This window comes from Lissotriton vulgaris, chromosome 7 (assembly GCF_964263255.1).
Source record: "Lissotriton vulgaris chromosome 7, aLisVul1.2, whole genome shotgun sequence".
Taxonomy (NCBI): Eukaryota; Metazoa; Chordata; class Amphibia; order Caudata; family Salamandridae; genus Lissotriton; species Lissotriton vulgaris.
The window spans coordinates 1,303,471,087-1,303,497,703 of record NC_141695.1 but is presented as its reverse complement, the minus strand read 5'-3'; the positions used below and the strand labels follow the sequence as shown (position 1 = coordinate 1,303,497,703).

General features: G+C 39.6%; 1 protein-coding gene across 1 annotated transcript in view; it reads left to right on the top strand.

Annotated features, from left to right (window-relative positions):
- Positions 1–23,194, top strand: part of LOC147703546 (vomeronasal type-2 receptor 26-like) — a 97,219-nt gene extending 74,025 nt beyond the window's left edge. The window contains exons 2-3 of the mRNA XM_086929510.1: positions 2,358–2,481; positions 22,272–23,194. Coding sequence (XP_086785636.1) covers positions 2,358–2,481; positions 22,272–23,194 — 1,047 coding nt within the window. The remainder of the gene's footprint in view (positions 1–2,357; positions 2,482–22,271) is intronic.
- Positions 23,195–26,617: the final 3,423 nt, after the last annotated feature.

The following is a 26,617-nucleotide window of genomic DNA, read 5'->3' as shown; positions in this document are numbered from 1 at the left end:
CCTGGCTGTTCAAATAACTCTGTGTGTACTACATGCCTATGCACCTGCTCAAGCACCCAAATACCCTCACATATGATAAGTGCACCATGCAAATCCTCATAACATAACTTCCCATCATGACCATAGAATGAACCCCGACCATGTGGCCCTCAATCAACAACATTGAAATCACTGCTACCATGAAGATAATTTACTCAAGGGCCTCATCTAAACCTTGCTACCACAACTCCCTTACCAAAGGACTACCACTCAGTGAAATACTAACACTCATTTTCAATGTCTCCATTCACACAACCACATTACTAGACACCTGGAAACACCATCATGCCTCTGCTCAAGAAACCATCTCCTGGCCCAGCCATATTTTTCAGTTGTACACCCATCGCCCTTCTATAATATACAGCAAAGGTCTTAGAGAAACGAATAAACCAATGCGTCAACGGCCACCTCAGCAACCACTAGACATGGTAGCCCTCATTCTCCTGGACCTCTCCACAGCATTTGACATGGTCTCACACCCCATCCACATTAGGCACCTGCATGCGATTGGCATCCAAGGACCTGCTATCTGCTGGATATGCTCCTTAACAGATAGCTGTCTGCCTTGCACTTTATTTTTGGGTACCCCCCAAATCATTTGCGGAGTACCTCAAGGTTCATCACTTAGGCCTTTCCTCTTCAACGCAGACATGATATTTCTCACCAAAGTCAACATTCTCTCCTAAGCCAACGACATGCAACTCATTTTCTCCTTCTCGGACAAGAGCCCCAACACAGGAAACAAGTTGAACACCTACATGACCAAAGTCACTAACTGGATGAAATACAACTGTCTCAAGCTCAATACAGACCAGACAGAAGTAGTGACCTTTGGTAAGAGCACCTCATGATGGGACTCCAACATGTGGTCGTAAAAACTCAGATTTACTCTCATACCCAGCACCCTTGCCAGGAACCTTGGAATAATCATGGACAGCAAACTAAACATGCCCGCATAAGTCAACATCATCACTGTATCCTGCTTCCAGACAGCAAAGATGCAGACGGAAGATTCAAATGGCACCCAATCAACACTAGAAAATCTGTCACTCATGTCCTAGTTATTAGCAACTTGGATTATAGGATCACCTACTATTCTGCGATACCCAAGCAACTCACTAGAAGATTACTAACCATCCAGAACTCTGCAGCCATGCTCACCCTCCCACACAAAACTCACATCACACCACGCCTGTGGGACCTCAATTGGCTCTGCATACAAAAACATGCTCATTTCAAATTCTTCAACCACACATTCAAGTCACTGCACAGATTGGTCCCCACTTATCTGAACAGTCACATCTCCTTCCACCAACCAGCCACACCACTGTACTCTGTCAGACTTCTGTCACACACATCCCACGCATAAACAACACCATATTAGGAGGATGGTTGTTTTGTTACATCGCTTCTAAAGCATCAAACAGACTTCCACTCCCCATCAGAGTCCCCTCCTCTCTTCTTGAGTTCTGGAAGAAGCTGAAGACCTTGGGCCTGATTCACAAAGGGCATCCACACTTGTAGCGAAGACCCCGAAGTCGTGGAGGGGGGGGCTCACTCATAACGGGACCTACAAACAGCATTTTGTCATAGCGGAGGTCCAGACACCACTGAGGGCCTCTCGCCATGACTGCAGGCCTGTGCCAGCAGAAGCCCTTTATGAATCGGCCCATAGTTTTTCAATTGACCAATGTACCATATTCAGGAGTGGGCAAATACGCCTGCTTAGTGCGAGGATAACAGTGCACTTTACAAATACACATAACATAACAAAACACTTATGTATTTGTTGTTTTGCTGAAGCATACATTTTGAAGTGCAAATATTTGTGGGAATGATATGATAAATGCTATGAATGCCAAAAAAAGATCAGGATTTCTCAGGTATTTGCTTCTTGTGTTGCATTTCCCAAACCACCAACCTGATATTCCGTTGGGGGACATTCACTATTGTTGTGACAGTCATACAACTATGCAAGCGCAATTTACATGTTCAGTTTTGCAGCAAAAGGGGAATTTACAAGTGCCATTTTGAAATGAAAATATATGCTTTTCCTGCCTTTGTGAATCTATTTGAAGTTTTGCATGTGGATTTGAGAACTTGTCAACATGCAAGGCCAACTCGGTTGTGGAAAAGGTTTGTTAAATCAGCTCTAACATTTTTTTGGTCTAAACTAACTTGTACACATGTGTTTAATTCATGTTAGACTAATTTAACTACTACAAAAATCCTCCTGTGTTTACACATTACAGAAATGTATCTGATTCATGTATGCTTTAATATATTTTCTGCACTCTTTACCACTTCTTTGTGTTTAGGTACCTATTTCCATTTGCAGTGAGCCGTGCCACCCAGGTTATAGAAAAGCAGCAATAGAAGGGAAGCCTAGATGTTGCTTTGAGTGTGTTCTATGTTCGGAAGGAAGCATTACAAACCAAACGGGTGAGTCACATTAAGAGGTTTACATTCGTCAAAAAATTATAACTGCAATTAATTTAATGGTGTAAGGTATCAATGCAAAGGGACTACTCAGGCTTTGATCAATCATCCCTCTCTTCTTCCTTTTCAAACAAACATCACATGGTGTTGATGACTCTATCAATGAAAGCAGTTTTTTTAAGACATCTTTGATGGCACTAATGTTTTGTAGAGTCACTAATAATTTAATATCGACTATAGAGAGACAACCTTGTGTGTATATGTCTTTGTACAGATTCAATCCTGTCCCATAAAAGCCAATCTAAATGTGTTGGGTATGGATGTTTCATTCATGTAATGTTGGCATTGGGTGAAATGCAACTCCAGAAACCATTTGTGCCATAGAAGATTGCTTAAAAAGATTGGTTTTATTGGTTATACCATGGATGTCATGGCAGTAACTGTGAGCACTTACTTTGATGAAGTTCAAAAAGGGGCTAAAATATGTTGACTAGATATCTATGTGATGGCTGTATGAGCAGGAATTGAAAAATTGAAAAAGGACTTGCAGTTTATTACAAAACTCTCTTGTGCTGTGTGGATCATGGATCACTAGATATCATGCAATTGGATGAGAGAACTCAGATGATCTGTAACATCCATATTTAGAGATCTCTTCCTGCCTGACAGTGATTGCTGTGGCTTCGGCGGAGCAGCCACCAAAGCAACTCCTCTGAAGGCACTGAAAGTTTGTGAAGCAGACACCATCATTCATGGAGTCACTTAGGAAACATTTTTGTTCCCTGTGAGGGAGCACTCCCAAAAAATTTCAAAAACATCTCCTACACCACCAAAGAAATCTTTGCCATCATGAAAGAATTCAAGTCCTCATCAGTCATCTCCACAACCATGAACTCATCCTAGGAACTCAACTGTCCCACTACTTCTCAAGAAAAATCAACAGGATCTACAACCACTTTGTCTCCCCACTAGACCTTTAAACCTCAAAGTCTTTGGCTTTGACAACAGTACCCCACTAGCAACCGCATTGACCTGCTGAAAACAGCTAACACAATACACTCCATCCTCTCTTGGGCCCAACAGATCCTTGCCTGCGCCACACCTTCACAAAAAGCTTTGCCATATCTGCTGCCCACATACCCATTCTCAACTTTTCACTCTCCACCTTCACCTGCCTAGACTCCTGGAAATACGCCACCCTCTTGCCTCACCTCATTAAACCTGTGGCAGAAACCCTGGCAAAGACTGACTACAGACCAATCTCCCTCTTCCACTTCCATCCGGCCTCCTTGAAAAGCTCATCAATGCCCAGTGGGCCAACTACCTGAATAATAATCACGACCTTGATCCCTCCTAATCAAGGTTCAGAACCAACCACAGCAGTGAGACAGCCCTCATCGTGGCAACAGACAACATTTGCTTTAACATGGACAAAGTGGACACAGCAGCACTCATTCTACTTCCTTCTCAACATTTAGGGCCATCTCTTCAACAAGGGTATAGGACATTCCACTATGAAATCAGCCATGCTTGGTCTTGCACTTGATACTTCAGTTTGTAGGCACATGGGACAAAGAATTGGGGCAAGAGACAAAATGTTTGTTTTCTGCTAGTACTAAATGTCTTCCTGACAGAAGGGCACAAAAGAAAAAGTACAAATTTTGGTGGGCAGCAAAGATGAAGAAGGTCACAAATTAGGGTAGTGCTAAGCAGAAGACAAAGAAGGATTACATGTGTTTCATTAGGTAATGATGTATGGAAATAGTAAGTCCAGTATCATGTTTCAAGTGTTTTATTTGGAATGATGCTGGTTGGGTTGATACCCCTCTAGGCCTTAAAAGCCATGGACTAGCTGAATTCGTACAATAGTCTGGTTTCTACTTTTTGTTTCTTTGCAAGTCCTGCAGAGGTGCAGCACATGTCCTTCTTTTGATTGTTCCCCTGGTGTAATGCTATGATCTACTGCAGAGGATATACACCCAAAGTGCACCTCATCTATAGTGGTGTGTGAATAAACCAAGCCATTGGGAGACTAGTGGCTGGTGGTTGTATGAAATGATTCCAGGGCACAAGCCTTTTCCTTTACCCCTCATATCAAATGTGTCCAATCTCCGATAACTGGTACCTCAGAAGTCATCATGAATAATATCTAGATTTTGGGTTAGGATTGAGTGTGTGTGATTGTGAGATCCTATACTTAAAGGGGAGTTGCCATTAGAGCGAGAGTGACCATTGCAGTTTTATTTGTCCTCCTTGGTACTGGTAATCGCACCCCTTTAGAAACATAGGTAAATTCTTAAGCTTTGTTTACCAGGGGTAAAGCTGGCAGGGCGGGTTTCAATCCCCTCAGTCTGCTGTGTATTATTGATAATTCAGAACAGAGTATGCTCTGTGGAAAAAATCTGAGTATTAGCTTAGGAGGGTGACTACCCACCTCAAGTAATAACCACAACCCGTGTCCCTGTGAACCACTAAAGTCATGAATTAAACCTGAGCTTCAACCCTTGGTAGCCATGACATCTGCCCGGAAAACACCTATACTTATTTTCAACACAAATAGACAGAAATGTAAATGCATAACAGTCTCTACCCCTTTGCTTAATACCCTTTAGGTGACAGTGCATATGCAGTATGGAACTACATCTTGTCACCATACCTCAACCCAGCCACACCACATGAGCAGAGATACAATGCAGCACACATCAGCACACGTAACATCATGAAATGCACATTTGGACTACTGAAGAGTAGCTTCTGCATACTACACAAAACTAGTGGAGTGTTGCAGTACTGTACAGAGACCTGCTGCCGGTTCGTGGCTTCATGTTGCACAAGGATATATGATGATACAACGCATACTATTACATTTTTTACAACGCATATGCTGTTACTATGCAATATTTTACAGCGATACCCATTAAAATGCAATTTATATAAAAAGCATTATAAGTGCCATTACTACTCAATACAATACTACGCATACCATTACAATGCAAAAATATATATTTTTAAACATTTTTGTAAATAACTCTTGGCATGGGATGCAGGGAAAATAGGGGTTTTGGGTGGGCAAGTGTTTTAAAATGTGTTAGGAAATTGAACACACAAAAGAATAAAATGGTACTCCATTGGAAAATTAATACCCGGGTATTAATTTGAATACTTGAGAATTTACCAATTAAAATATGGATACTTTTTTATTAACCACATGGCTGCTAGGCGTTTTCCCGTCCTGTGCTGCAAATTGTTGTTTTACTTTATTTCATGACGAGCTCAGCTCGTCATCAGCACAGCTCAACTGTGCATCATGACGAGCTGAGCTCGTCATCAGCATCGAAAGGGTTAATTTCAAGATTGTGCAATTTTGATACAATGGTATTCTTAATTTTTGAAAAATAACATAAAATAACAGATTTTGAAAGGTACACTTCAGAATCGAAAAGAAGGGGAGCACCATTTTTAAACCTAGGGTCAAAAACAAGTCCCACTACTGTTTCCATGACATGAAATACGTCATCTAGTACACACAATGGTGGACAAAACAAACACAAACCATTAAAACAGGCAATTTCTAAAACGAAAATTAAAATATAAGTTTACACATGATATTAACAAGTAAAAAATAAGAAACACAATAGATATTTTCGGTAAAATAATGGTGGTACACAAAAAAAGGTATAAATAGAAGACGCCCACCATTTTCAAGACAATGGTCAACCAGCGAGAGCAGATGCATTTTAAACCCACTCTCTGTCTCTGTCACATAAAAATTTGCAGCAAAGTCACATTACAGCCTCTGAAAACAAACAAGTAAGTATAATAAATTGCTAAGAAATATCTATCTAACTATTTTGTAAAAACAATACTTAATTTAAAATATGTTCATTAATATGCAGTTTCATCCAAACCTGTTCACTGAATTTAAAGATTCGAGAAAAAAATATGTTTTAGGGTTACTGAACTCTAAAGTTAGTGAAAATATTAAATATATAATTTAAATCAATTAAAAACCATTTAACAATGTTTTAGATTTTTTTTAAAATAAGTTATGCCAAATACTTAAATGAGTCTGCCTCCGGTAAATAGATACATACTTAATGAGATAATTAAATGATCTAAAAAGGTATAATCATTCATTCTTGTACAATATTCTCAAAAAACATGCAATGTGCAGTTCATATTTTTATTTATAAACCTATACGGTCTACCTAAGAATTTGATTTTAAATTTAAAATGAAGCTATACGATGTTTTAAAATTAATTACTTTAACAAGCCATTATTTTTTTTCTAAATCTAACATTTTGTATTTATAATAATTCCAACAGACAGTGTATTCAGATCGAAAATTCTATAAAGAAAAGAAAAATCTACAAGGAATACAAGTTGCCAAAATCCATCAACAAGATAGCACATAACCTTTTTAGGTGAGTTGCATTTTTTTTTCAAATACATTAACTTCAATTTAAAATCACATTATAAACTTTGAAAATATTCGAATTATTTTTTAAATTACTCCAACAGATATGAAGAAAAAAGAAACACATCCTACGAACAAGAAGGAAGAGACATCGTTGAAAAAAAGTTAACATTAGCAAAATCATTTTAATGAATATAATCTGTCTTTTTTCAAGATTAAGATGTTTTCTCAAAGTAATGGGTTGCTATTTTTTTCTATTAAAAAAATGTAGGACTCGTAGCACATATTAGAAACAGAAATCAAAATAATATCCACTTTTTAAACCATTTTTTCAAGGTAAAAAAGCTATATATTTCTGACGTTTTTTTTACATGTCTCTGTCTTTTAAAAAAGTTGTCAATTTATCAAAGAAGGAGAATAATGAAACTTTTAATGATTATAGTCATGAACATTACTACAAGATTTTTATAAAATCACAATTCGAATGTACTTTAGTAAATATTGATTATTATTGTTCGCAAACTTATTTAAATATTGTTAACCATTTTTTTCTTGTTCCACTTTATTAATGCATTTGTTTTTTACATTAAAGATAATCTGAATTAAAAAATCTAATAAAAAATATGTTTCATAACTTTCCACAGACATCAACCTTAAGAAAAGAGCTCAGTCGAAATCCATAAAACAACTGCTTTGCTACACCATTCAAAGAAAATTATGAGCATCTTCAAAACCTCTTAAAGAATTAGGAAAGGTAGGTTCTAGAAAAAAATTTATATTTAAAAAAATAAAAATGACTCCTTTTTCTCCTAAACAACCAACATACAAATATATTTAAATATTAATAAACGAAACATATATCCTTTCCTCTTCCAGGTTAAAATAATTCACACTACAAAGACCAAATTGAAGATCAACAAAGACCAACTTGAAGCAAAACCAACCAAAGCAAAAGGTAAAATGAACTGAAACACATTGGCAAATGTATAATTTTCAATAAAATAGAGGAAATTCAAATTATTGTACAAAAATAGGAAATTTCCCAACTTTAATCAAAGCATTTGGAAAGGTTTTTAAATAATAAACAAATACAAAAACAATGAACTAATGAATAAAAATATAAGTAAACTTACACAATATCTTATCATTTCAGATAATGTCAACAGACAAGTCAGCACATTACATAACTTCGAGCAAGGAAAACCGCCTCTTAAAGCATGCAGGGTACATTTATTGCAAGGAGAGACTAACAGAACCAAGGTGTCATTGGAGGTGTGTGCAATACTACTCAACCCATTGCACAGGCAGAGCGGTTACTCTGGGTGAGTCTTTTTTAAAAACTACAGATCATAACCCCTCTGCCTCTGCAATGGAGATTGAGGTGAGAGAAACTATAAATGAAATGATGGATATTGCATGCACCTCCAATGACTCCAGTGGTTGTATTTTAAGGGAGGTTGCACAACATGTCCCAAGTCATGTTGCCAGCAGTATGCCCAATATACCGAATCTGAGACGAATAATACAATGTAAAAAACAGGCAAGTAACCCACAAAGAGTTACACCACAAACCTTTTCTGACATTCTTATTCCTCCTGAGCTCTCTTTATCTGTTTCTAACAAACCTTCCTTACTACAAGACAACCAAACCCCCATAAACAAATTCTCATCTTTTGTACACCACACAATCTAGTTAAGTTGGAGAATAGTGATGTTTGGATGATGGATGAGATGTTGAAAAGCACGCCCCATCCTTTCACACAAATATACATTATTCATGCCACAATTAATAATACAGTAGTCCCCTTGCTATACAGTTTGCTACCTGATAAGCAATCCTCAACTTACACTGAACTGTTAATAGTGTTAAAATCAAAAACATCCAACAAAAGTCCTTGGAAAATTATTATTGATTATGAATTTGCAATCATTAATGCTATTTCCAAAATGTACGTGGATACCTAAATTCAAGGATGTTTTTTCCACTTTTCCCAGGCATTTTGGCATAAGATACAAAAACCATCCTTAGTTGTGGATTACGTATCGGATAGCAAACTGCAATTCAAACTAAAAAATGAACTGCACTTTGATTTGTTCCTGCTGAGAATGTAGACGAATACTACACTTCAATTACAGAATCTGACTTTTATATAACAAACAAAGAAAAATTGTTACCCTTACTAAATATATTTGAAGACACATGGATTGGGCATCGAAGCAGGTTGGGCCACAGGAGGAAGCCACGTTTCCATATGGAGTGGTGGAACTGCTACTCAAGCTGTTTAGAAGGAGAAGCAAAGACAAACAATGCCATAGAGGGATGGCACAACTCCTTTAACCACACAACTGGAAAAGCTCACCCTAACTTTTATCATTTTTTAGAAACTTTTAGGAAGGAACAAAGTTTTCAAGAAATGAGAATAAGTCAAGCATTAACAGGCAGTCTGAACCCACGAATTAGCAAAAAACCTAAAGAGATGTCTGAAGGACTATTGGCAACTTTACAGCAATTTTCGTTGTGTGTGGCTTCAGACTACCTGGATAATGTTGCTCACATTATATATTACTAATACTCACTACACTTGTACTTTCCTGTTTTGCCATAAATTGTACAACTCTATTAAATTGGCATTTTTTTAAACAGTATATTATAGTTATAAGTCGGGTCACCTTTCCTTAGATGTTTATTTTTTCAAGTCTTTAACTTTCAAATCCATAAAAATATGCATTGCAATAGCATGCTTTCTATCATCATACATTCTAAACATGTGACCCGACGTGGGCATATATTAACAACATAGTTTGTGACATTGTAAACACATTATTTACTTCTATAAACCTCACTCTTCTCTCCTTTCAATAAAAGTCACTCATACATGATATATATGAACTTTTAAAAAGTGTATAATCTTTGTGCAGGTCTCCCTTGCTTCTGCTCTGCTTGGCGCTGCTCCTCAAAATGGCTGCCTTCATGTAAACGTCATATTGAACAACAAAAATTGTAATAGGACAATTTTTTCTAACATTATGTTGAACTTACTTTAAATATTAAACTGTATTATTTGAAATAAACATATTTTTTTTTCATTATATAAACATGATACTTATTTTTAGAATATATTTTGATATAAAATCATTATTAAATTATTTTTATACAAAATACAGTGTCGCGTAGTCTAACTCCAGTGGGGTGCATCTGTAGGCTAAATGCTGGAAAGTGTAGAAGTAACAATTATTATTGTAAATCCAGGGGGGGTCCATATGTAGGGTAAATGCTGGATTGTGTAGAAGTAACCATTATTATTCTAACCCAAGAGGGGTGCATCTTTATTGTAAGTGCTGGAAAATGTAATAGTAACAAATATTATTCTAACTTCAGGGGGGTGCATATATAAGGTAAGTGCTGGATTGTGTAGGATTAACAATTACTATTCTAACTCCAGGGGGGTGCATCTTTAGAGTAAATTCTGGATAGTGTTGGAGTAACAATTACTGTTTTTAACTCCAGTGGGGTGCATCTGTAGGGTAAGTTCTGAATAGAGTAGGAGTAACAATTACTATTTTAACTCCAGGGGGATGCAACAGTAGGGTGAGTTGTGGATAGTGTAGGGGATACAATTACTATTCTTACTCCAGGGTGGTGCAACAGTAGGGTAAGTGCTGGATTTTGTAGGGTATAGAATTACTGTTCTAACTCCAGGGTGGTGCAACAGTAATGTGCGTTGTGGCTAGTATAGTGGATAAAATTGCTATTCTTACTCCAGGGTGGTGCAACAGTAGGGTAAGTGCTGAATTATGTAGGGGATAACATTACTATTCTAACTCCAGGGTGGTGCAACAGTAGGGTGAGTTGTGGATAGTGTAGGGGATAAAATTACTATTCCAACTCCCGGGTGGTGCAACAGTAGGGTGAGTACTGGATAGTGTAGGGTTAAAAATAATATTCTTACTCCAGGGTGGTGCAATAGTAGGGTGACTGCTGGATAGTGTTGGGAATATAATTAGTATTCTAACTCCACAGTGGTGCAACAGTAGGATGAGTGCTAGATATTGTAGGTGTTAGAAGGGTGCATTAAAGTCCTGTGCCAAAGACGAGGGACTTTAACAAGCTAGCGTGACTTTATTAGCCAATTTAGCCCAGCTACGAAAGGCTATAGGACTATTATAACAATCTACAACTAAAAGGCAGAATGTTCTAACAAATAAAACAAAATCCTCTCCATTCTCGATTTGATTTATATCCCCTCATGCTTCGTGAGTCCTTTGTAAGACATTTGAATGTTTCTCTGTGGTCCTTTAGACCGTAGAAGCAAAGACCAACCCATTTTCTACAATGTAGGTCACAACTTTACAAAATTGCTATTTATTTTAATTCTCCTAAAGCATTAAATATTATTTCTATTTACGTACCATGCGTCACAGTATAACCGAACCATGAACCCTTCGCATATGAGTCAAGAATCTTACGCTTACCAATATTTATATGAGGTTGTGCGCAGAGGCCGAACTAGAGCCAAATTTTGGGGGGGCTAAGAAAAAATTTGGGGGGGGCTGAATCTTTAAGCAATAGACAGAGTGGAGCTGCAGGGGCTCTTAGAAGGGGTAAAACAATAACAAAGCCTCCTTAACATGCAAATAGTCTTTTAAAGACCTGTGAAGTGGTCGGGTGCGGCTGTGTGTACCCGGGAAGCTGCCTCATCCCGGGCTGCCACACACGAGGGGGGGGGGATGAAGCCCTGTGAGTCCAATGGGCGTTGCACGCCTGGTTGTGCGTAATGCTGCACCTCGCAATCTTTGTTTTTACAAACACACATGTGTTCTGTCCCCAGGCATGGTTGAATAATCTCTTTTTTTTGTCTTTGTTGTTAGCAGCCATCCCCCCCCCCCCTGCGCGGAGTTGTAAGGACATCTGATTGGCTCGTATTTAGAAATCAGAGCCTTTCTGAGCTTATTTTTCATTGGTTGGGAACTATTTTAAGGAGAACTATTACCAACCATTCCCCTGCGCTGAGTTGCAGAGACATTTTATTGCCTTTTGTGTTCCGAACTGGAGCTTCCTTTGCATAATGTTGATTGGCTTTGATTTTTTTTCTGTTTATGTGACGTTAACCATTCCCTCACCATCCACATAGCCATTTGTGACGCACTTTAAATTACAATGCGTTGAAGAAAAAGTTGAGGGAAGGTATTTTACACTAAAACTTTCTACAGTGCTCACAGGTTGGTGGACTGTAAAGGTAAAAAAATATATTATTATTTATAAACTATAATAATTGTGCTGAGTTTTCTTCTTTAGCATGGAGTACTACTTACTCGCATTATATGTATAAGTCTAGCTACGCTGCAGAAAAATTACACATGCTTTGAAAATATTTGTATTGAGTCTTTAAAAAAACATCAGATGGGTGACATACAAAATCGGTATTCAAAACATATGTCTTACGCGTTGCAACACACTCCATTTTTTTTACTGTAAACACTACTTTCTAATGTAAACATTTTACAACAGTGTTGCTCCATCTTCTATTCAATATAATAGGGCTGGTTTTACTTTCAGATAAAGTAGAATAGAAGTGCTACAAGAACACTCCCTCACTGCATCATTTTTTTAACGTTTCTTTTCAATTAAACATTTTGTAAACCGTATGACTTCTAAAAAGCATTATTTTAAAACTATTAAATTGACAATAATACATTTCATGATTACTGCTTGCGAAGATAAACCTCGAGTGCATCATGAGTGAAAATTGATAAAAGCAATACACAATATAAAAACTTTTAAACCCATTTTCTCTCTAGAAGAAAAAGAGTATTAGTGGTACTTTAAAAAAAAATTTTTTGTACATTTTTCAAACCCTCTGTTCTCCATCTCTTCGTAGTATTTTCTTTTTGCAAACGATAGTTGTTTAACTGATCTTTCGTCATGTCTTTAGTAAATTACAGTTATACTTAAACATACTACTTTTTGAAATCTTTTAAATATACTAGCATTTAAAAAATATATTATTCATAAACTTAAAGCATTATTTTACCTCTCTTTAAAATTGTTTCATGCTTCCATCGGCATACATCCAACTCCTCTGGAGGGAACATAATGTTTTATATTCTACAATATATATATTAACATTATATTCCCTCTGAGGAAATTAAAAATAAACAGAAGATGATTCCGTCGCTTGTAAACTTTACCTTTGTCATAGTTTTTTCACCCGTAATTGATTCTCTGAAACGAAACTAATCATCTTACGGGTGTGGTTTATATACTTTTTTGTTAGTGAAGTCACTATGGAAACAATTTTCTGCTCCTCCCATTTTTTGGTCATATTTCAGTTGACATGTGCTCTCATTTCCATTGTTTAACTTACTAACATGTTTATGTAAACGTGAAACGTATAAAACAGTTTTATTTTCGTTTTATATCCTCATACGTTTTCGCAAAAATCAATTACTTTTAATTTGTTCTTTCTTTTATTATACGAGTATATAAATTGATTCCTGAGTATTAATTTTTTTAATCAAGTATTTAAATTGATCATTGTGTTTAGTTTCTGCCTACATTTTAATACACTTCCCCATCTAAAACCCCTATATTCCCTGCATCCCATGCCAGGGGTTATTTTACATTTTAATCAAATAAGGTGCATTGTGTACATTTTACTAAATTTGAGTACTATAATTAATAACTGAGTATTATTTTTTAAAGCAAGTTCTTTATTTGGTTATCGTTATTGTCAACAATTTCTGTCCGCAAATATATATTTCCAAACATTCATATACTTTGAATTGTTTCTCTCTTTTATTATATGAGTATTACATTTGATACCCGAGTATTAATTTAGTAAATCGACTATATTGATCAGTGTTTATCGGTTCTGCCTACATTTTAATACACTTCCCCACCCAAAACCCCTATTGTCCCTGCATCCCGTGCCAGGGGTAATGGAATATGCGTTGTAATGGTATGCATTGCACTGACATGCATTGAAATGGACCTTACGATTTACAAGTTGTGTTGTAATGGCATTACGTTGTGAAAGTTGCGTTGTAATGACTGTCTCCGGTTGCACAATATTGCCACCAGAAGAGGTATACCCATCCAGGTGTCCGACAGTGAGTCTGAGGGGGACAACCAACCCCCAACACTACTCCGACAAGCGCATGTGGCAAGCTCAGCAGAAGAGCAAAGGATATGTGCAGACATCACACAACATTATTTCTGAGGCATGTAATGATGAAACAAGACACTTAAATGTCGAATAAAAAAGTATTTTCTGACATGAGCCCATGTAGTATTGTGAAGCCACACTGAGATTTGTGATAAATGAAACAATTTCAGGACCTTGAAACAATCACTATAATGGTTTTGACCATGGTTACATCAGCATGGGCAAATGAAGGAGTACATGTTTGTCTAGCGCTTCCTACCACGCACCCCCAAATGCCTTTCGCCTGCATTGTCTACATCCCCCTGATGTGCAACAGAAGGTGTTGTGCTGTGGGTACTGTACCTCCTGGCAGTGGCCACTGGCATAGACAGACTGCTAAGGCTGGGTGCCTCCTCACTCCCCTCCTCCCCCATTAATTTGCTGCCACCAACGGTACCAGCCTGGATCTGTTTCACAGCAGTGGTCACTTGTCCAAGGGCCCTGGCCAAATCCCCACGACAATGGCCCATATCAATTTGCATGGCCACGGATTGACGTGACAGCAGCGAAGTGGTGATGCTGAGCTTATTGTTGGACCTGGCATAGGCTGCTATGCGCATCATGCACTGCTGATGCCTTCTCCTCTGTGTGCTGTGGCCCTCAAGCATCACCCTAGTGAGCTCCTACATGCTTGCGTTATTGTCCCTATTTCCATCCACTACCGCTGGTGTTAGTTCACGCGCACTGTCTGTCATGAGGCTGATGTTCTTTGCCAATTTTGATAGTTGCAGCTGGATTGGCCCAATGTGTCTTGTTTGCAGGCACTGCACCCACAACATCTGGGCCTCCATGCCACCGAACACATTTTGAGCCTGGTCTTCCTGTTCAGCAATGCGGGACCTTGGCCGGCACCTCCGTCCACATTGGACCAGTGCCTGGGTGTAGATGTTGTGTTCACAAGAGGCTGGCTAGTCACAGGAGTGGAGGCAGGAGCCAGCTCTGATTTCATGGGCTACAGTGATGGAACTTGTTGGGGAGAGGTTTATTCTCTTTTTCCACCCCATCATCCATGACCAGGAGCATGGGGACCTCAGCTCTTGAACTGGGGTTTGAAGCGATTGACATGCAGGACCCATAAAGTGTTCAGGTGGTCTTGAGGTCCACCAAGTAGGAGACATCCCCTTTGTGCTCATTCACCTCATTTGGCACAGACCATCAGTCTTGTCCGACCCTGGGTTCCACAGGCTCCATCACCCACACTTTTTGGCCAATGTGAAATTGGCCCAGAGTGGGCTCCGTGTCCTTATGACTACTCACTTGGATGGCCATGGACCTTGTGGTCATGCACACCCACTAAAGCAATGCCAAGATCTACAGGTGGGACCAGAGCTCCAACTCTTTTCATATAGTGTGCTCTAGATCATTCCTGAGAAGACAATCCACAAGCATGAATGAACTCACAGCTACCCTGAAGGAACTTGAGACACAAAACTCAAAGGGAGCCAAAGCCACCGAACAGTGACACTCATGGTTATCAGCTACTACAACCTAGTGGACTACATTTGGTACTATCTGCTCTGACCAAACCAGATGACTCCTGATGCTGGTCATGCAGGCTCCTGTGTCTGTTAGAACTTACACCCTCTGCCCATTGATGGTGATCCACTAAATATATTTCTTAGTGTGGCTAGACATATGAGCCTTTAGCACCAGGTCTCTGTCACCCTAAAACATTAGGGTAACCTCTGCATTAAGCCCCCACACTAACTGAGGCAGTCTCCTCCCCAAGTGCTACACTTGTCAGCTCCGGTGTCTGTCCTCCAGTGGGGTTCTGGGCCTACTTAGGACACATAACTCCCTCCTTGTAGCACCCAACTTGTTGGCACTCATAGCACCTTGGGGATCACTTTGCGAAGACTTGGGATCCTGGAACCATTTCTTCTTCTGCTCAGATGGGGACTGGGAGTGCTGACCCATAAAACTATTTTGGGGGCCTTTAGAGAACTCCTTGTTTTTATGCTTTTCTCTCCCCTCCTTCTGGTGGAGACCATGCCCACCCTTCTGGTGATCACCCCAGATACCTTCTTAAGGACTCTGGTGCACAGCTAGCACTCTGCCTCCTTGGGAACCTCTATGGGGTTAGTGAGCTTGTTATCAAACAGGTGTTTGCACAGATCTGAAATAAAAGACTGAAAATGTGCGCTCTAGCAATCCAATTATAAATCCTTGGTAACCCTTTACTTTACTGCCCTTCTCAACTATATAGTGCCTTGCAAATGTATCCACACAATCCACCAAAGTATGCTAGGGCAGCTTCTGGCTGTTTCTCAACTTGTGCCACATCGTTTGTAGGGTAAGCCCATATTTCCTTGTTAGGGCTTCCGTCATGAAGTGATACTTCATCCTGTTACCTCTCCCTGGAGCTGACACAACATCCTTCCTTTAATTGGGAGAATGACTCCACAGAATGGCCCCCCTATCTTCTGCTAGGGACCAGGTTCCTCTCTAAGGCTACTGCGTAGGCCTCAAATTAGATATTTATGTAACACCCCTCAGTAAAGTAAGGCAGCAGGTCTTTCAAGATAGTGACGTTCTTTTCTGCAGTTGACACTGGGATAATGCTGCCACAATTGCTGCTGGACTTGCTTTGCTTGGCTCTGATGTCCAGCTACCTCAGGCTCCTCTCATGAGCCAATATTTTTTCTTCCAGAGCCAGCTTTTCCTCTGTTTTAAGCTTGGCCATTAGTACCCTTCCTCCCCTTATTCCTTCCTGTCCACCGGCTTTCTGAAGACTTTCCTTAAAGACACAATGCTCCCTACCCTCATACTTGCCTCTAGTTCAGTGGAAAGATGGTCTATCTCCTCTGGGATCTCCCACTAAGGGTCCGCAGCCAAGCCTTCCTCTGCTCCTAAATAGAGTTCACACTCATCAGGATCATCAGCATTAAGATCCTCCTGTACAGACCCCACAAGGTTAGATTGCATCCTTGTGCCCTCCTGACAAATAGGCCTGGGCGGTAAATTCCGTTCCGCTCGTGGAATTTGCGGAATTTGGGTAATTTCGCTTTCCAGAGAGAACGCAAAATTTCCCAAAATTCTGCGTTCCATGACTTTGTGAAATCTTTTGCTTGTTCGCGTTCTCAAATGCGTTTTCACGAGATATTTCCACCCGAGCACGCAAACAGCGATTGCGAACAGTAAAAAAGGATTGCGAACAAGCAATTCTGCGTGTTTGCGAAATTTCTGCGTGTTTGCAGGGATTTTTTATCATTTTGAGAGATTTGCGTAACACGATTATGCACATTCCGCCCACCCCTACTCACAAGCACAGAGGGCTATATGAAGGTCCAGCTTTGTAGCCCCCTCTTCAACAGTCAATCCACTCTGAGAGTTTTAAAACTCACGTTGCTGAGCCTGCCCACATTAGGTATCTCCATTTCCATTATATAAGACAAAGAGGTAGGAGAACTTCAATTTGGAAAAACAAAATAAAACAGCCAATTATAAAACTAGAGAGAATTTTAACAGGCTGGAATTGGTCTCAAATTAGGTATCTGAGATTTTCAGTGTAACACAAAATCACTGTATGACACTGCACAAACACAAGTCCTAATCTTCAAGCTGAATATCAATGTAAGAAAATGGGTTACTGGTTAAGGAGTGTGAATACCTACTCAATCAGCAACCCTAATTCTGTCAAGGTGGTGTCATAAACAAACTCTGAACTAATCTGTGCTAGACTGTCTCGCTTACCTTAGAGGAAATGTGTAAAGAATTTATGCTGCACTTCAAATAGTAATAAAGCAAAACACAACACAAGAAAAATCCTGCACCAATTAAGAAAAATTGGGTAAAATGTTATAAATAATTTTAGACCAAAATGGCAAAAATATTAGCATTGGTAGAGCTGTAGATATGTAATTTTAAAGTTTTCATTGAAAAATAGTGCAAAAAGCACAAAGCACCAACTGTTGTCATCTAGTTTTGCTGGACTGGGACAAAGTTATAAGTTCAGGCCAACAGTGATGGAATGCAGGCTGGAAACAGGGACCCAGTTAGGATCTCTGAAGAAGAGTACCTTAAATTCAGATTGCAGAGCGTTGTGAGGTCCTGCATTGAGTATGTTTTGCTCAGCTGAGACAATATTAGGTCCTGGTATGGAAATGTGTCATGCAGTGCCATTTTCTAGGAGCTGCAAGGCTACATCATCCTTGAGAGACCATTGGCAACGGGCTGGTGATGCAAAGTCCTACGTCAAGGATGCATTGCACACAGGCTGGTTCCAAAGAAGCTGTGGGGCTTGCGATGCCGAGTTCTGCGTTGTCGTTGAGGATGCCATAGACGAGGGGCTTACAATGCGAAGGCCGGCATTGAGGATGCATCATTCATTGGTGGTTCTGATGAGGCTGCAGGGGGGGATATGGAGTCCTGAGTCACAGTTGTGATGCACAGCTGTTCCAATGAGGATTTCTGAGGAGTGATGCATTGTCCAGCTTCTGTGATGTGGAATTTATGGGAGGCAATGTGTTGTACTGCATTGCATCTGCTGGGACCATTGATGGGCTGACAGAGCACATTTAGGTTTACTTCCAAGGGTTCAGTGCTGTGGTGGCACAATTTAGGACAGCAGGAAACACGGCTGGCAGAGTCCAGGTGCTGGGGTTCAAGGTGAATGAAGCCTGCTCTCTTCCTGCAGCTTCTGATCAAGAGGCCAGCTAATTTACCCTTGGGGCCCCTATGGTGGTAGTAGGTTCAGAAAGCAAGTCCAGTCTTTCACTCAGGCAGCAGGGCAGCAGGGAAAGAGGGCAGCGGAGTGGCAATTTTTCTTGCAGAGCAGCACATCAGTCCTTTTTCTAATCCTCCCCACAGGCCCAGTTGTGAACTGAATTGTGGAGTCTGTTGCTGGGATTCTGCATCATACATGGAACTATGCTCAAAGAAAACAGGAACCGAGGGTATAGAGGTTGTATCTTCCTACCAGCTTAGTACCCAAAATTCCAAAACCGACTAGCTACAGTGTCTCATCCGTTCTCCTACATATTCACGAAGCTACAAATGATTAGACAACCCAGAACACAACACTCCCGACTCTCTCAGGAATACCAGTAGCAAGACATTCCCTTTCGCTTACTCACTTGTACTTGTCCACAATAATAATTGTCACAGTTATAGATCAAAATGTTTATTTTAACTATAGTGCTCTATAATGCAGTATACGAGCCACTACCAGCAGCAAAATGCATAAACCTAAAACAGTTGGATACAATTCCAAAGAATATAAAGGGGGATGTCATCATGTACAGACAGTGGAAAAAGGACTGTAAGACCTAACTACCCTCCCCTTGGTAAGGTAAGGTTTATTATATAAAGGAAGATCTCTGGGCTTAGTCAGCAGACCCCATACCTTAGTGCCTACATGGAAGTTTTACATGATAGGAACAGCATAGTTATTCCCCCCTTGAAGATCCCTCTCCAAGTGTGTGTTTGAATAACATGTATCCCTGTAACATCAAAGCATGAGCTTCCAGCAGTGCAGCGGTATTAGCATATTTTTGTCTAGGTGCTAGGGACTGACCAGAACAGAATAACAAGGGGCAATATTGATCGACCTTGCACTTCCTGTACAGACTAAACTCCAGGAACAGGCAGAGAACACAGAAAGCATACAGTCCTTATGTCAAATGCACAGAGTCTTGCAAAATAGTTATGTAGTAACATATGCTAAAGCAGCATCATGGCAGCAGAGCTCCGGCTAACTTAGCAATATCAACAATGACCCTAACTGACAAATAACAAGTCTGAGGGTTCAATGTTTATACCTAGTACACACTTTGAAGTAGGAGAAGGTTCCGGAAGTTTCTACCCCCTGATGTTGTAGGCACCCCCTCCTTCCCTGCCCTGGCCCCAGCTTGCAAAAGACTAGTGTCAAATCCTTTCTGAGTGTGCTCAGGCAGAAGTTTTGTGATGTGCAAGTGTGGTAAGTGACAAATATTAGCCCTCATCAACTCATCCTGCAACTCCTGTCTTCCCTTTGTCTCGCTGTCTAGGAGCAATGCACAAAGACCAACTGCCAGTTACACCTAGTCATGTGAGCAAGGCACCAGGTGCAGGCACCAAATGGTTAGTGTTAGAACTGGTACCATTGGTGTCAGTCTCCCTTCCATTTTTTGCTGTTGTCTCCTCTGTGTTTGATATGTTTTTTCCGGATTTAGATGCTTTGGGCACTGTGCCACTTCTATTCAGTGCCACAGTGAAAGTGCTTCCTATTGTAAATTGATGAATCTTATTATTCAGACGTTGAGGGCCACGTTTATAGATGCCATAATGCAAACAAAACAGAGCTTTAAAAATTATCCTTTTCTTAAAAGGAAGCCAGTGTAGATTGCAAAAGTATCTGGTACCTGGGTTCTGTCTGAGAATGCCCAGAATCGGGAGAACTGCTGCATTTTGTTCAGTTTACAATCATTTGACCCAATGGGGATCTCGAGATAAAATATATTCTCGATGTCTAGCTTTGCATTAAACAATTCATAGATAACTGTCTTGTGGGAAAATAAAAGGAGTAGTTCTATCCATTTTTTGCTTGACCACAATACACCAAAACAAGTCTCAGCTACAGAGAGGATCTGGGAATGAAAGTCAAGCTTGGTTTCAATTCTTACCGCAAGATTCCTTCTACTGAGGTGAGAGGAGGAGGGGGAAACTTTTTTGGCCAACCATAACACCCAGTGTTTCTTCACAGGCTCAAAGAGATGAACCTCAGTTTTATCTGTATTCCACTGTACGAGGCTCTCTTGCAGCCCGATCAGCATATCTGTAGGGTACCATTCTATGTGTGGTATAATTTCATTCAGAAGCTTTTGCTGCAATGCAGAGCAAATTTTACAATGGGGAATTGAATGTGAAACATTTTTTTTGACTCACCACACACTCTTTTTTTCCATATAGATGGACCCGCACAAAACTTGCCATGTGAAACCATAGATGCATGAATGGACCGGCCTGTGAAAATTTCTTAAAAACTACAAAAGTTATAAACCAATCAAAATTCCTGTGATTTATTACTGGCTGTGGTGTTATTTGATGTATTTGCAAAAAAGTTAAAATTACAGGAGTGGATATCTTGCTAAAGGTCTACCATATGCATATTGTTTAATAAACATTGTGTTGACGAAAGGTGACAAAACATGAATATTCTGTTTCAGGACACATCCATTGTAAGCTGTACCTTGCAGATAACAAAGTTAACAATCTTTCCCTTCTACAGGCCTAATATGTTTTTAACAAACCAAAGCATGTTTTTCTAAACTTCTTGAATGACATCACAGTGAAAACTTCAAACTACTCTACAGATCTTTACGTTTGTCTGTTGTTTAATCAACTTTCTATTCATGAAAGAAAGCTGAACATTATAGTTCCAACCAATACCTGTTGTTATATACACCTTCCTTTTATAGACAGAATGACTTTTTAACAAAGCAAATAACTTGTTCTAAAACGATCTAATTAATTTACTACAGTCAAACATAGAGTCCAGTATTTCATTTACTGTTATCAATTAACATTTCCGTTTCCAAAAGCACATTTTGAAGCTAACTGCCCCAAAATAAATATTTATTTCAAACAGTATATAACAGTTATCATGGGAACATTTAGAAGCCACTTGGCCTTTGGTCTTGTGATTTATGATGCAGGGACTGGTACATTCTGCAACATGTGTTCACTTGTCCAATCAGGTTCCTTGCTACTTCAGTTTTTCATTCACTGACTTGGACTATTAGGCATGGCAGCCCCACATTCCAGATGTCTATAATTAAATTGATCTCAATTAACTCTTAGTTTTATGGCATTTCTGCAAAAGGTGCTGAACAGATTTTCACAAAACCAACCTTTATCACAGGTTTCACTACATCACTTCACCTCACTCAAGTTCATTAACATCCTTCAGCTGCAACAGAAATTTCCCTATACGAATTAATGTTTAGCATTTCTGGCAGCTTTCCTACCCATAAAATTGTTTTAAGGTGAAGCCAAATTCATTATATTGAACATCAGTGTTATGGAAAACAAGATTTGACTATTGACAACAGGTTCGCTGATACTGAAAAAGTGAATGTACACAAGGACTAGAAATTTATTTTTTGCTTTCACTAACCATTGTTATATCCATACCACAAATCTGTTTTTTACATATTGATAACCTCAACTAAGTTTTCACTGTCTTTCCTAGATTCTACAGACTGCATGAAGTGCCCTGATGACCACTGGTCCAGTATCTTAAGAGACAGATGTATAGCAAAATCTTTTAGCTTCCTGTCCTATGAGGAGCCTCTTGGGATGATATTAGCGGTAATGTCCACTGTCTTCTTCCTAAATGCCTCTTTTGTCTTTGGTGTCTTTGTTTGGTACCGGGACACTCCAGTGGTGAAAGCTAACAATCGCGGCATAAGCTACCTCCTGCTCATCTCACTCATGCTGTGCTTTCTCTGTGCCTTGAATTTCATTGGTCGTCCCACAAAATGTACGTGCATGCTGCGACAAATCATCTTCGGAGTCATCTTCTCCCTGTGTATTTCTTGTGTGCTTGCTAAAACCATCACAGTTGTCATAGTCTTCAGAGCCACAAAGCCCAATAGCAATCTCAAGAAGTTCTTAAGTCCAAAGATTGCTTACACCATTGTTCTGACCTGCACTTTAATTCCAGTGACTGCTGGGGTGGCTTGGCTCACAACGTCCCCTTCTTTCCCAGAACACAGCACTAGCCCTGCCATGAAAGAGATATTCCTTGGCTGCAATGAGGACTCTGTTGGATGGTTCTACAGTATGCTGGCCTTCATGGGGCTCTTAGCTTGTGCCAGTTTCTTGATCTCCTTTCTGGCCCGGAAACTACCTGACAGCTTCAATGAGACCAAATTCATCACATTCAGCATGCTAGTGTTTGTCAGTGTTTGGTTGTCGTTCATACCAGCTTATCTGAGCACAAAGGGAAAGTATATGATTGCTGTTGAGGTTTTTGCCATTCTGTCATCTAGCGCTGGACTTCTCTATTGTATATTTGGTCCTAAAGCATTCATAATATTTTGGAGGCCAGAGAGGAACACAAGAGACTACTTATCTTCAAAATCAAAGTCAAGTTTGAAAAATAAATACTAATGCTAACCATGCTTCATGCATGATTTGGTTTCCACATAATTTACTTTACATACTGCATAAAGGAGTACAAATGTAGCACACCGATAAGCAATTGTTCTACCGTACAAAGTCAATATCACATCACAAGAACATCTTGGGAATTACATCCTAATAGTTCAACAGCAAATACAATAGGACTTTCCTTTCAAATAGTAAATTCTAGGATGGTGTGCAATTCAAATAACTACAATATTTTGTAAGTGCTTAATATTGTTTTAAAGGTGAAGTCACATTGTAAGTGCTTCCAATCTAATGAGTTCTGAACCACTGAGAGCGATTAAATCGCCCACCAGATACACAAGGTCAACCAGGCTATTTTTTATGGGCTTCATTGGGGGCACCAGAACTGCAATTTAAATCTGAAAGAGTAAACGCAGACACTTTCATTTCAGAGTGCCGCCCTGTTTAATCATAGAATTGTAAACAAAAGCGTAGTGCATAAGAGTTGCCACTGTGGAAGAACAGTGTTAACAAAACCAATTCTTGTTTATATGAAATATTGGTTTGCCATGTTACCGTTTTACAAATGTAAATCTTATTCTTATTTCAGCTTTGATTTCCCAGGTGGGCGTGCGATGTTTTTGCTTCTCTTTTACATAATAATTGTTCTTTCATTAACATATTTTATGTGAATTTAAAATTTTCACCACAGGCAGCAGCAAATCAGTGTGTGACAGAAGCAAATCGTGAACCTTAGAAAATCAGAAGAGACCATATTTTGGAGCCGGCATTCTACATCACAGTTTCCCTCCTTCATTATTGTAAATGTTTCACAAATGCATGCCAATTGAACACATGGAGTTTTGATGCATCACTCTGGTGCAAGTGATCCAATTTTCTGGCACATGGCACGTTATGGGAGACAGTCAACCTTGCTTTTTTATCAAATGCATGTTCCATTCTTGGACTTGTAGGCTTACTTTTACATTTCCTGCATAGGCTAACGAGTTCAAGCATTCAACGTGCTAGTGGCTTAAAATGTAGGATTGGCAAAACCATATAACATTACATGACGTGGCCTTTTGGCTGCTGCCAATACAACATGTCACTGGTGGATCTGCCCTAATTATTCTGATAGACGTGCCAAATTAGTCACTCCTGTGAAAATCTTGTGCTTCAAAAGTGCACTGTCTTCAAGGGGGGACAATTTACCCCCCTCATTCTCTCACTCTGTCAAGACTGGCTACGTCGTCCCTTACCTTGTCTTGAAGCTGAAGCCTTTTGGATGACGTAGAAGATTTCGCAGAGACGCAAGGGACCAACTTCCCAAACTACTAACTAAAACCTTACTGAATATCTATTCACAGCAAGTTTTAAACTAGAAATTAGGGAGGAGGGCCGGTACTGGACGTTGAGTGGTTGGTTTTGTTCTTGCTGTCGACCTGCGAAACAACAAGCACCAAGATATTACTCAAATGTTAACCACTAATTCTCCTAACTATCCTATGGTTTAACCTCTTGCTTTCCTAACCTACCCCCTCCCTCGGTTAGAAGAGAGTGTCTTGTCTTCCTAAGGGCCTGCCTGCGATCAGTGTTGTCTTGTCTTCGTCCAGTATTTCTTTGTCTTCTCTTGTCGTGATGGTCAAGGCGTCAGATACTTCTTGTTGTCTGTCTAGCGCTGTCTTTTCTTGGCAGATGACCTTTGTGGGCTATGAAATAAAGAAACCTAAATCAGAATGTATTTCCCAATTACTTTCCTTAAAACATATGCACCCTGGCATTCACTTACTGTATGGTTTCTTGTTGTTCACCTTCCAATTAGGGCTTCTATTTTAGGTTGTAGAGTACTGATGCTAGGTACAAAGACATTTCCAAAAGTATCTTTCTATTACATCACAAACTTCTGTTATTATTGTGAAATGAAAACTAAAACGAGGATTTGCACCTTTCACAAGATAACATTAGCGCTTTTAAAATGAAACAACCGAGTAAAGATTTGCTCCTTTTCTTAAGATACATCAAGCGCTAAACATTTGCAAAAAAAAAAACCTAAATATCACAATATCTTTTGCATTACAAGAAACTCTCTAAAACACGACTGATTCTCAGCTTTAAGTCCCAAAAGTAACCTTCCGTGAATTTCCAGGAAAGTGTTGTCCAAAAATTATTCTTGACCTTTCTTGTGAAGGGCGCCTTGTAACAAATTAAAGAACTGTACTTAGCTTTCCTTTTCGAAGAAGAATCGCTTTGGTGATTGCTGATTGCCGGTTTTCCATCCGTTCAGTCAAGTCCTTTTGCGAGGTCCCAAGCGCGATTCTTCCTCAATGCAAGGCGGAAGGCAAAGCGTCTTCTGGAAGGTCGGGTGTGGTTTAAATAGGGAACCGCACCCAGCCGCGCACAGGCAACGTGCGTGTGTACCAAGCTGGGATCTGAACTTAAGGCTCCTTACCTGCATGGAGGCTGGCATTAGTACTCCCCGGCTGCGCACTGGCAAAGGCTCACTTTCATAACTCTATATCGTAGGTTTACCCGACCTCTCAAGGATACATGAAAGGCAAAGGCAACATTATAGCAAACAGAACAAAAGGAATATCAAGAATTACAGAAAATACATTATGCCAAAAACGCCAATAAATCTAACGTTACATTATACAATCACACTGATTTTTGTAGCGTGCTGGATGCACGGGAAAGGGGTGGGTTTTTAAAAGGGGTCTATGAATCCTCTTATTGAAGAGGATCTATGCTTCATGACAGTACTCCCTCCTCAAGATCCCCCCAAGGACTGTAGAAATGGGTTTTGGTTTGTCTGGCTGTCGAAGATGGAAAGTCTTTATTAATTTTGGAGCATTTTTTAGGTGTTCCAAAGGCTCCCATGATCTTTCTTCTGGGCCATAACCTCTCCAATCAACCAGATAGAAAAGTTTTCCTCTGACTCTTTTGGAATCTAAGATGGTTTTTACCTCAAATTCTGGATGTCCCTCAATATTAATGGAGGGAGGTGATTGGATTCAGCGAGTTTGAGAATGGAAAGGTTTCACCAATGAAACATGGAAAACTGGATGTATCAGATATTTTCGAGGGAGATCTAATTTAACACAAGCAGGATTGACGACTTTTACTATCGGAAAGGGACCTATGAATCTAGGATTACATTTCTTGTTTCCCTTTAGTTTTAAATTCCTGGTACTTAACAATACCTTGTCTCCAGTCTTGTATTCTGGTTGTTTAGTTCTATGTTTATCAGTTGCATCTTTCTGAGTCTCTCTTGCTTTAGCTAGATTATATCTAGCTTCTTCTTGGATTGCAGACAGTTTAGAAACATATTCAGAAACAGCTGGTACCGATTCTATTTTGTCAGTAAGCTTAGGAATACTTTTGGGATGAAATCCGTAGTTACAAAAGAATGGAGACATTTTGATTGAGGAATGTTCTAGGTTGGTA